Source organism: Chanos chanos, chromosome 8, assembly GCF_902362185.1.
Source record: "Chanos chanos chromosome 8, fChaCha1.1, whole genome shotgun sequence".
Lineage (NCBI taxonomy): Eukaryota > Metazoa > Chordata > Actinopteri > Gonorynchiformes > Chanidae > Chanos > Chanos chanos.
The window spans coordinates 31,316,861-31,329,889 of NC_044502.1; the positions used below are offsets into that span (position 1 = coordinate 31,316,861).

General features: G+C 38.2%; 1 protein-coding gene across 1 annotated transcript; it reads left to right on the plus strand.

Moving 5' to 3' along the window:
• Nucleotides 1-420: 420 nt before the first annotated feature.
• On the plus strand, nt 421-1,560 carry trarg1b (trafficking regulator of GLUT4 (SLC2A4) 1b). The gene is made up of 3 exons (XM_030783081.1): nt 421-816; nt 1,030-1,153; nt 1,532-1,560. The coding sequence occupies exons 1-3, from the start codon at nt 421-423 to the stop codon at nt 1,558-1,560; spliced, it is 549 nt and encodes a 182-aa protein (XP_030638941.1).
• The last annotated feature ends 11,469 nt before the right edge of the window (nt 1,561-13,029 follow it).

The following is a 13,029-nucleotide window of genomic DNA, read 5'->3' on the forward strand; positions in this document are numbered from 1 at the left end:
CGCTTATTAGGCTACCGTCTGTGCGGGAGGGGTTCGCGCACACATTGAATCTGGATGGAAACTGCAATTAATGCATTTGGCTGAATCTACAAGACGTTCGTTATACGAAGAAGGCAGTTTTCACTTTATTCTTTCTGACGTCTTCGAGGTAGCTGTTTGTTTTAATATAGATCTGTTATTGTTATTCTTGTACTTGAAATATTGTCGAGTGCTGTTTTACCTCTGACTTGACATATATTTCTAAGTGTATCGCCTGTTGGAATATTTGAAATATTCAGTGCCTGTCCTCTCCAAAAAAATCATTGGGACTCTGTTAGAATATTAATAATAATTCAAGTTCTAATGTTTGGGAGGAATGAATTTATAAGATCTTTTTTATTTAAAGTCAATTTCGTGCACTCTTTAAGCTATTTTTAAAGAATGGCCATCAATACAGATGCTGCGTTTCCAAAGGACGCCCTCAACGAAACTGGAGCCTCACATCCTTCTGATTTCAACGAAACGCATAAACTCCTATCCGTTGCGACGACGGAACCAACCGAAGGATACAAGCTTAAATCCTCTAACTCACCCAGAGGTAGTGTTAAGTCGCTCAACGTGGACCAAAAAGGACAAAAATCACCTTTGAGATCACCGTCTGCGAGTAACATCACAGTGCCCCCAGTCTCACCTTCTCTCTCCCAGACTCGTCTTAGTTTCAGCCGTCAATCCCCAGCACCGAACGCGCCCGAGCCGCCGAGTTTTCTGTGGCTCGCTGTACTCTCCTGTTTCTGTCCTTCCCCGATTAGCCTCTTTGCCCTTTATTTTGCGCACACGGTAAGTCTAAACGTAATTTTGCTGAAATATGGTAGTGTTAAAATACAACCCCAGATCCAGTGTTTGGGTGCAACTTTATCTTAAGTAACAGCCTAGATATGTTACCTATCTGTTTATGTTTTAGCTGCTTTTTATACTTTTCATAATACTTAAAACTCACAAAGTGTCATCAGTATTCTATTCTTGTGTATGTGTGTTTTACTCTCCATACAGTCCCGTTCCTTGGTGTTGGCAGGGGATCTTGATGGAGCAAAGAAGCTTGGACGTCGGGCTTTGTTTTTTAGCCTCCTCGCCATTGTAGTGGGCCTGGCTATTCTCCTCTATCTTGGGCTTTCAAGTACTAATACACATTTCCACAAATACATACAATGTTGTTTAATTCTTTCTTTGTATCCCCATAATGCTAGCTAACAACCTTAAACTAATCTCTCTCTCTCTCTCTCTCTCTCTCTCTCTACTATAGACAGTTGAGAGTCAGCATGCTTCGGTGTGTGGAAAGACATCATATCACTCTTTGGAACAGGGCAGAATACGTAACCTGTATTTGAACGCTCGTACAAAAGTGACCAGAGGAAGAGAAGAAAGACACGAATTACAACACAGTGAAATCTCAGAAGACATTTTGTGCTCAAAATCAGACAGTGACCAGTATAAAAACAGATGTACTATTGTATATGATTGTGGATATGCTATTTGTATTGTGCATCTATCTTAGTAACCACAAGAAAAAGTCTGCAGGGATAACCTGAACTGTTGCTATTTTACTGCTTGACTTTATAATGAGAAGTTCAGCAATACAGCTTGAAAAGCTTATCTGGCCTTTTTTGGTAAGTGGACATTTTTGATATGTGTGTAATCTCGATGGAATAATCTTTCGTTTGACTTGCTCTCTCTGTCATAAGACAAAGTTAAGGTTGTTTCAGAGGAATGCCATAAAATATCAGAACTGCATATGGCAGTTTCACTCCCTTGGCACTTTAATAATTCCCTTTTACTCTTCAACTGCAAGAATATGAAACAATGCTAATGTGTCAGAAAAATAAGGCGAGAGATTCTAAACTCCAAGGTATCATGGAGACAGCCACTCATATAATTATACATCAAATCCATTTTTAAGCCTGTAACGGTGCTATTGAAGATGGTGTAATGCATGAACCTTTTCATACACTCAGTTGTCAGCACATGCATGAGGCATGGGGTTGCCATTTCTCTGGTCATCTGATTCTCTCTCTGCACATCTCACTGTGTCACAACTTTGATCATGAAATAAATTATGATTGAAAATCAATTAATGATTGTACTGTGATTTATAAAACTATCTCAGAATTAAATGGGATGGGGTGAGTGGTAAATTGCACTGCTCCTCCACTCACCCCCCCCCCATCCCCCCACCCCCACCCCCACCCACATACACACACAATCTCATGGGTTTTGAGTTCAAATCTCATCACTAAGAATGCAACCGGCCATGTGTTGGGAGGGTGAGCTGGACAGGGTTCTCTCCCTGTCATCATGTATGGTAGCAGGCAGGTCTGGGGAAATACTATGGTCCTCTATGTGCAATGCATTTGAACAGTGGTGCCTTTACATGGAGTAGCTGTGGAACTAAACTGCAGTTGCTTATATTGGAGGATATGTGCCAGTCTTTGTTCTCTTGTATTGATGCAGAAGGAACTGATAGTTGAAAAATGGGGGGAAAAAGTTAAAATCCCAAAGAATAAAGGAAATCATGTGTGTAGTGAAAGCATATGGATATACAACTCCACCCACAATGCTTTTGTAAAAAGCATATACACTGTTGGTTATTATATGGGATAGTATAATACCATATACACTGTTGGTTATTATGAGGGATAGTATAATACCATATACACTTGGTTATTATGTGGGATAGTGTAATACCATATACACTGGTGGTTATTATGAGGGAAAGTATAATATTAGCAAATCCCCAAAGATTATGAGGTTAATTAATGGTCTTTGAACCCAGCCTTTTGCATTCTCAGAAATTAAACAATCAAACAATTATTTAGAAAAGAGAATGAAAACAGAAAAGAGCCTGTAATAGTTAATTATTTTCATGAGTGAGTTTGGATTCCAATAATATGTCATTCACATGGATGACCTTTCACTTTATCTTCAAATTGTAGGATCAATCACCAAAAACAGCTCAGAAAGAGGGGGTGACAGAGGAAGGGGATGGTTCTCTTAGTGTAATTTATCAACTCTGCCATCATAAAAACAGAGTCAAGCAGAACATTTTATCCACAGCACTCTTGATGTTACAACACAACAGCAAGGATGCTTATCTCTGGGCTTACTAAAGAGAATAACAGTGACCAGAACAACTGTCTGCATAACACCATGGTGCATCCTGGGCAGAGTCCCCTTCTCCCCAGTGCCGCTGCAATAGTTACACTGTATCATTATCTACAACCAACAATTAACTCTAAGGGCCTTTATGTATAAGTTTCCCAAGATATTCATTGTGCTCTCTGCGTGCATGCATCAGTCCCTAGCTCTGTAGTGCAAACTCTGTCATAGGGTTTGAGGCCAGAGAAAATATGTCCAAAATTTAAAATAGGACAAAACATTTCCTATAACAGGGTTGATTCCACATCTTTTGAACTTTTGGTGAGTCTAGCAGATCTTCATTAGTTATTAAGAAAGACAGGTGGAGAGTTTGCCTGATGTCATCTTACACGTGTATGAAGCTGGTCTGGTTGCCCCGATGGAATTATATGTTTTACCAAGGAAACATTTTTTTCATGACATGAATTTTGTAACTGCATGCTGTAACTGCACCAGTATTTGAACTATATGCCTACATTTGGTTTAACCACAGCTTTGGGGTAAATGTAAACTGTAATAAAACATTTCTCCTCTGTAGGATTGCTTTTGAAATTACAGTAATTTTACAAAGTAATGGATTTGTGAAAGAGAAATTTGGGGGGGAGCTGGAAAGATGTTTTATTCTTTAAAATAATGAATAAAATAACAAGTCAATATGTTGTTTTAAATGGTTTGTGTCAAACTGACACTCACAAATCAGTGGTTGATTCTTTGCACCAGCTGAGTTCTTATGCCATGGTCCCCTTTTTTGATGGTGCACCCACCTCCAGTTTGGCACACAAGGACCTACACTAAAAACCACACTTGTGTAACCCCTTGTTTTCCTGTATTTTGTGTATTATGTATTTTGTGGTGCTGTGTTGTCCTTGTGTTTTTTTCTCTGTTTCTTACTGTATGCATGTCCACACCTGTGCTCCAGTACTATTGGTGGCATGTGATGTGTCCTCTAGGGGGTGTGTCACATGATCTGTGGTGAGCATTCAACATTCTATATAATGGTGCCAGTTGACCTCTCTCTCTTTCTCTCTCTCTCTCTCTCTCTCTCTCCCCTACTCTCTCTTTATTTACATAATCAATAGCAGTTTATATGACCATTTCAGTTTTCATTCGTGTTATTTGTTATTTTGGCTGCAGCATGCAGGTGGTGTGTAATTTTGTTTACCTGGACATTTTCAGTAAGAGTAAACCGTTCACACAGTTTCTTTATGCTGGAGCCAGATGAGATCCATATTTAAGACCAGGTGAAATCTTAAGTATCTTGTGGTCCAACTCTGACAGTCATCATCTGCCGCCCCCCCCCCCCCCCCTTCTTCTTATGTTGCAGTTGCTTGTTTTTGTTTTGTTTTGTGTTGGGGTTGTTTTTTTTTTGTAAATAATAAATACTCACTCAGAGCTTGAGAACGTAAACTGGCATGATGAGGTTTTATATCTCAGGCCACTAGTTTAACCTCTGGCTACTATAATGCAGAGGGTTTGGGGCCATAATGCACATGAAAGTGTTTTTTTTTCCCTCTGTACTGTGGCTTTCTGCTCTGCAGCCCACCTACTTTGATTGATTTATTTGCCATTTACTGGACCATCAGATCAGTTGATTGGTTGCAAAGGTGAATTGGGGTAATAGCATTGATGGTAATTGCAGTAATAGTCTGAGTAGTGAATGCATGCACGGTACATTGTGAGCTTCTAACATGTAATGCCTGTGCCCTGTGCATGCAGTTGAAATAGTGTAACAATACAAATAGGGAATGGAGGAATGGAGACAGAAGGAAAATACTGAGAGGATGGGACTATATTTGTAAAAAGTGAGAGGAGTATGTGTACTCAGCAGTTTGCTTGATCTCGTCTGGCTATGGACTGAGTAATGTGGCCTTCGTGACTTCATCTGCTGCATTTGTTGAAATGTTTAAGCTTGAATTTTAAAGCAAACAGTATGGAGTATAGCCTGCAAAAGTAAAAATATATATTTTGCACCAGTGGTAAGTTCATGATCTGGTGGTTCTGGTTTAGAAGCTGCATGCATCAAGGAAATCCTGAGAAGAAGAGGAAGAAGAGGAAGAAGAAGAAGAAGAAGAAGCAGCAGAAAAAGAAAAAAAAACTAGAATGTTGTGTTAAAGAGAAAATAAACTTAACGATAAAAAATAATAGAATGTTCAGTTTTGGATTTCATAATAATAACTTAATGATAAACAAATAAATAAACACATAAATAAATAATTTCTGACTCAAAGCATATCTTTCCAGTTTTTTTTTTGTTTGTTTTTTTTTTGCCAAGACTGTGGGTGGGTGTACCTCAGCTCAAATATGTCCTCCAGGCTCACTCTATCATCGTTTGGCTGACTGAAGATGACACAGAAAACATGAGAAACAGAAAGGGTAGAAGAGATGGAGAGAGAACCCCAGCGATCGATACACTGTCTCCATAAGTGCATGGCTTTCATATATTTGCCCATCCAGTCATTAGCAACCTCACGTCGAGGTTAGCGACATGATGGAATGGAAATTTCTCGCTGAGAATCTTATCATTGCTCTGTTTGCCAAGGAATAGCCAGTATTAAGATGTATTCAATATAAGTACAGTAGCATAATAAATTTGGTAGAGAAATATATGAGATTATTATGAACAACATTTTCAGTATTTAATATTGCTTTTAATTCGTCATTCATTAAAAGTATTTGTTACATTACTAAATACCGCTGAGTAAGGACTGGGTCTTGGTAATTACTCCTCAGTATAGAGCCAAGAGAATGCGCTGACCAGTTATTTGAAAAATCACTGTGTTATAAATATTCATATAAAGTAACTGTACATATGTTTAAATCGTTACAGGCTGCGTTATTTTACCTCACTTTTATGTGTACCACTGAACACAAGCATTAAAGCTTTTCTCTGGGAAGACCAGCGTTATGCTGAGTGTCAGACTTTGAAACCACAGGGTTTCTGAATGACTCACGTCTATAAGTGATCTTCACTTCCACCCTCAGCATATACATTGGGCAGAGCTGTGATGCTAAGAGCATTGAGGGTTTTTTTGTTTCTTTTTTGCAATCATAATTACTATAGGAGCAGGAGGAGTGGGACAAACTTTTAAAACTTTTGTTTTTCTAAATCAAGCAAAGATGATTTAAGTTAGGTTAGTTATATTTTCGTATGATCGTCATACACTGGTACCATTAGACACAAACTATGCCCCACGTCCCAATCCCCAGCACCATCACCACCGCGTTACCATTTTTCTCATCCTATTCTCCTCTAACTAGTTGCACGATGCAGACAAGTTGCAGTCTGTTTTTTCCACATCTGAATGTGTTTTAATTACATTGTATTCAGAAGAACATAAACATTATGTAAGGGTTCCATTAGAATGAATGCTGACACTCCCTAAATTAAGCTTATGAGATATCAATGACATGCCAAGCATAGACATGGACAAATGTGTTTCCAATGCCACTGGAGGCTGACATCACAGTTTTCAGTCATTCACTTTCTATCGCTCATTCTGCGAATAGAAAGTCAATAAGAGATGCTGCTTGTCATTTTTTGTGATTTGTGGTTCAGTTGTGACACATTGAGAAGCAACTCATAGCATGTGTACAGACTTTGAGACAACATGACATCCATTCACCAGAAATAAACATTATGTATGTTTGGATTCCCCAATGTACAAACACAACACATCAAACACATCCAAACACACTTCCAGATAAGTTAGTTAAGGTATAAGCTGTAACTATTTTAACAAGATAGTTACAGCTCTTCAAGCAATTGTGATTAGCAAATATGTCTCCTGAATTTTATTTTATAGATTCATGTTATGTCATGCCTTAAATAGTGAGACCTCCCACACACACCAAGGCGTATGAATTCGACATGGTAGAGAACATGAAAAAGGAGGAAGAAAATATCTAAAATTCTTCTGAAGTCCAGAGTGTTTAAGTATAGCAGACATCCTGTTGTTTCAGACCAAGTTCTGAAATCAATAGCACTCTGCCTGGCAGGCTCATTCCTCGCAGGAAGAAAGCCCTAGAAGGCTCATGGGAAAATAACTGACTGCGTTCACTCCGCTGTACTCATTCGCACTCTCAGAGTGTATTCCTCTTGTGAGACGGGGATTTCACCCTAAGAGTAAAGATCACCAAAAAAAAAGCAATACGTTCTGGATGTTCAATTATAGATCTGGACAGGGATTAAATAAAGCATCACAGCAGTTTTGCACTTACAAACTTACCATATAACCTTCTCAAATTGAATTAGAAACATTTGCATTAAGTTTTTTTGTTTCTTTTTTAAACTGTCTGGTTTGAGGGTTTGAGTTATACAGTTTGGTTGTTGCACTATTTGCTGAGCTGTATGCTTCGGTCTTGTTCTTTATTGTTGTTTTTTGTTTGTTGGTTTGTTTGTTTTTTACCGTGAGACAGGCGAGTGTGAACCGGCCATCTGAAGAGAAAACAAAGCATGGTAGCGTTGTGGGTGTGAGGCAGTTACCCTTGATAAACCTGTGAAATCATTCACTGGTGAGTGAAATATGCTTTGATAGCTTTAGCAGCATATTTATGTGTTCTTTAAATAACATATAACCTTAAGCCTCTGACATGTGAGTCGTTAAATACAGCACAGAACCTTTTTGTGCCCCAATAATCATAACACAGCTTTACATATCTCGGTTAATGAAAACTGTACCTTATTTCAAACTATTAAACATCACACTGCTGAAGTTAAAAAAAAAAAAAAAACCTGAAAAAAAAAATGAAAAAAACCCACCTTACAGCATACATGGAATAATGAACAGATGAATCCCCCTCCCCCTTCACACACACACTTACTGGAAATGAACACTATTGGGACTTCCTGAATTACAGCCATAAGAGAACTACCCTGGTGCAGCCCATCCCTGCTCTTTATGATTTATCACGACAGAACAGCATGACTGAGGCTCTACATCACCAGTATTGTCCTAAGACTTCATATTTTATATTTCCTCTGATTTTTTTTTTTAAATAGCCACTGAGCAGCTAAACAGAAACGGCCTGGCTAAATCTAAAACAGGAAAGGAGAAGAATAACATTGACATTCACCTCATGCAAGAATTTATCAACCCACATTCCAGATAGAGTTAAGGGAAATAGATCATTTACTTATTAAAGAAATAATTTATTGTATTTATTACTGGACTGTTATATTTATAATAAGAGGTGGAGGTGATTATTATGGAACATTCATGAGGATTTCATTAACTGGGATGTCAGTAAGGACTGGAAACCAAATAGATTATCCATACTAAATAATATAAAAAAAATATAAAGATGACTGATATAAGTCAGCCCCTAACGCGTCGCTACGGAACAGAATTTTACATACAGTCACATGGAATCAGAACCTGTTACCTTCTGGTGTGTCTTTGCATAGTTTCATTTTGTTGGATGTGTTTTCTTATTTTTATTAAGCATGTCAAAGAAAACTCTGCATGTAGCAGGAAGTACAGTACTGACATTCCTCTCTGCCACTCCCTTCTTTCCTTTGTCTATTCATTCATTCTCACACACTGCTCACAAACTTCATGTGTTTCACCATTAATTATCGTATTACTACAGGACACCTATGTGGCAAGAAATTACCCTAGAGAGGTAGAGGAGGTAAGTGATGGGATTTAAAAAAAGAAAAAAAAACACAAAACAAAACAAGGCAATCACAAAGTTTAATCACATCATTTCAGTCTGATGCATTTTGAATAGCAGCTCTTTGCCAGTCTTATGCATGTAGGTTAGTGCCCTCTTTTGGTTGATATTAGCACAACACACAAAGGCACAACCAGATCCTAAAGACGACTGCCGTAAAAAGCTATGCTCACCACAATAGTCTTTATGAGTCATAATACAGTCCACAGGCCACATTTCAATAGGCTGGTTAACTTAGTGCGACAGGGATCATGAGCAAATTGTAACTAGACATCCTCATGGCCGTCCTCTTCATTTGAATTTGTTTGTCAACTGGTATTGACTTGAATGTAGCTATAGAGTGACAAAGGAAAAAATAAAAACTTCAGTTCTACACAGAAACGCTAAATGAAGTAAAGCATGGCAAAACAATTAAATACACAGACCAATAGTCACACATCCTTTCTCTGTTGTGTGTCAAACAACAGTAAAGTTATTCCAAAGTGGAGGCCCTGTGTGTATTTCATCTGAGCTCAGTTATGCAAATTAAAATAAACTTTCCCAAGGCTGATGTTTCAGGTTCAAATCTCAGTGTTATCCCCAATGTTGGTTTGACCTGGTCTCTCCGAGTTCCGATGAGTTTGCAAATTCTTTGCATCAACCCATGTAAATTAGTTAACAGACAGTGGTAAATATTAAAGGTACACTGACACTACCAAGACTACAATTCTGCAAACACGCACTCTAAGGAAGCAGCAAAATATCACGTGGTATCCCAGCTCTTCATCAAATCCTCTAGGGTTCTGGAAGATTGAGGAGAGATCATAGCTCTCTCTCTCTCTCTTTCTATCTCTCTCTCTCTCCCTCTCTCCCTCTCTAAGAGGCTCATCTTGATGTTACAAGTGTCTCCCTGTCATTAGCCAACAGGACCAGGGAGACCACCATTTCCAGCAAAATAAATCCTTACAGCACTGGGCATCTAATGAGATCACAGGAACAGGGAGCAAAAAAAGGAGGTGTTTTAGGTGATACTGCCATCTGCAGATTTCGAAGAACATTGTCCACTGTGATCACCTGCTAACTAAAGTCCTATCACTTAGGCATCTTTGGTGGTTACAGTGGACACAGAGCTGGGGGTATTCCAAGTGCGTGGTTTAGTGACTAACATGGATAAGTTAACTCAGAGTAAGTAGAAAACCTCCTAATAGAAGAGCCCTATGGTTTCATTGTCCTAGCAAAACAAAGCCATGGGGCTCTTCTATTAGGAGGTTTACTACTTACTCTGAGTTGACTTATCCAGGTTAGTCACTAAACAGCATACTTGGAACACCCCCTGAAAACTGTGGGCCATACCGGAGTTGGTTGCTCTCACTTTTATGAGTGATATTCCATCCCTTTTCCCCCTCCATTCATAATAGTACACTTTTTCATCTACTATACACCCTCACTTAATCTGTCCCACGATTGCCTGTTTTCTATAATTCCTTTCATTCATCCATCCCTACTACCTATCTGTGGAGCAACCATTGAATGAATCTATTACTATCACTGTAATGAATGCTTGAAAGAATATATTGGGAGCTATGAGCTTATATTTCTCAAGCCAACTTCAACTTCTGACCCTGCAACTTATTGTTAAGTTTTTTTTAGGTTTGTTTTTACTCTCCCTACAGTTTTGCAACCAGAGAAACAGGATGTAGCAAATAGCTTGAACTAATAGCAGATAGTCCTGCTGAAACAGAATATATGACCCCCATCCTTAGCGTTCATTTTAATCCTGCACTCCAAAAGTGGTGCAAGATTTGGTACGAGATGTTACTGCCTTTTGCCTTCAGTCATTTGTAGCTTCATTGCTTAGTGTAGTGGAATAGTTCTGTAGATATAGACTTACGCTGTTATTTAGAAAATTTCATAAACACAAAGTTATGGTTTTAAGACACACTACAGCCAACCGTTAGACACAGCTACTTGTTTCAACAAGCATAATGGGATGTATTTCACTTGTGGCATTTGACAGTGTCACCATAACAAAGTGGCCTCTGATCATCCTGAATCTCTCGTCCTGTGACGTCTCTGTCTTACTTTTCAATTATTTACCTATGATACTTGTTGATGTTGATCATATGAAATTACAAAAAAGTAATACAAACATTCTGGAATGGAAGTCTTCAAACAGTGGTATAACCAGAAACACAATTATTCATTCATTCATTCTTTCATTTTCCAAGCCACTTATCCTAATTAGGGTTGCGGGGGGTGCTGGAGCCTATCTCAGCGCTCATTGGGCAAAAGGCAGGGAAACACCCTGTACAGGTCCCTAGTCCATCGCAGGGCAGACACACAGACAAACACATTCACGCACACATTCACACCTAGGGGCAATTTTAGCAACAGGAAGCATTAGGAAATGCAGATCATGTACTTGTTTTTTTATGGCTACCCATCTTGCCCTTTATTCTATTCTATTCTGTTCTGTTCTATTCTATTCTATTCTATTCTGTTCTATTCCACTCTACTCATCCGTACATTCCTTTTTAGACTTTTGTTTCTTTGTCATGTATTAGCCATCAACTTTGCATTGGCTGATCTCAGACTGCAAAAAAGGGCAACCAGTTCTTTTTCTTGCCTCTTTGCCATTGGATGCAGTCAAATACATTAGAGTGTATCAGAATGCATGCAACCAAAATCTGTCTTTTTACTTTTATGATAATTTCACCCATAATTATCCAAAATGACAATGGTGTATGTGTGTGTGTGTGTGTGTGTGTGTGTGTGTGTGTGAAATCATATTTAACTGTGATACAATAATACACACACACACACACACACACACATATATATATATATATATATGTGTGTGTGTGTGTGTGTGTGTGTGTGTATAACATGACAGTGTAGTGTGAGAGTTATATCAACAAATTAAAGGACATGAACAACAGAACTAATTTTGACGGAAAAGTCAAATGGAAAAATTACTGAGCTATTCAGAGGTTCTTTGGAAATGATAAAATCAATTCTTGATCACCTGTTTAACAGATATCAGTGTATTAGTTTTGAAATTCTGTTTGCTTGTGCTAGTCAACCTTCTCTGTTATATCTGCCTGGCAATTTGTTGTCTATACGACATAACTTCATGGTGTTATCAGACTCCAGTAATTGGTTTGTTTTGCTTACTCAAGAGTTTTTTGTTTGCTTTGTTTTTGAGTTTCAAGAAAAAAAAACCTTAGTGAGTCCTGAGATATTGCTGCCTGAGGTTACCTATCCATATTGGAATAGAAAACGCGTAACACCAAACTGTTATTATGTGTCAGGACACTACACTGCAGTATGTGTACCAGCACACAACACTGCAGATTCACATATTCTCAAAATCAGTGTTCAGTCTATCCTAAAAATAACGAAAATCACTGATTACCCATTTATTACATCCAAGTTTCTCCCCATGTGGATGTTAAAAATGTTAGCACTACAACTTCTGAGAAAAATGATATGCACCTCAAAAGCTCCATTAATTAATATGGAGCAAATAAAGCACTGAGAAAACAAACATAAGAGTGAAGCAGAGAAAAACTCTGGATCTAAATGGGTTAATAGGTCCTCATGATTAACAAATTTAATTCTTTTCTATACCTTTCTCTAAATGATATGTTAATTAGTTTAATTGTTAAAGTCACATGGTATCAAGAATAGAGCTAATGTCACCTCTGTTTTGGAATTTGGAATGAACTGGTAGCAACACATACCTAATTCTAATATTGCTATGAGTAGCCCCATTATTGTGCTTTATGTGAGTCATGAAAGTAAACTCCTGTATTCATCTACTGGCTTGTGGTTTAGCATCCAACCTGACAAAGGATAGATAGATGTGTGTGCAAAACCTTGTTTTTACTGAAGTAAAACAGATTGTAGAGAATACCTCTTGGTCCTATATTCACGGGCCAGTGATTAGAAAAGACACCACACATGAAGTTCAAAGCGGTTATGCTGTTTTTTCTGTCTCTTTTTTTTTTTGCTCACTTTCTTTATTCAACAAACTTGTACAGATGGTGACCATAACAACTCTGCAATTGCTATGATCCCGATGATAGTGGCGACTAAAGACAAGCAATGTCCAAGGCCTCTCACCGCACTGCAGTTAATTACGTGACCGATTCTTACAAGATTTTTTTGTTTCTCTCTCTTTGTCGCGCCCTCTGTCTTTAGTTTGTC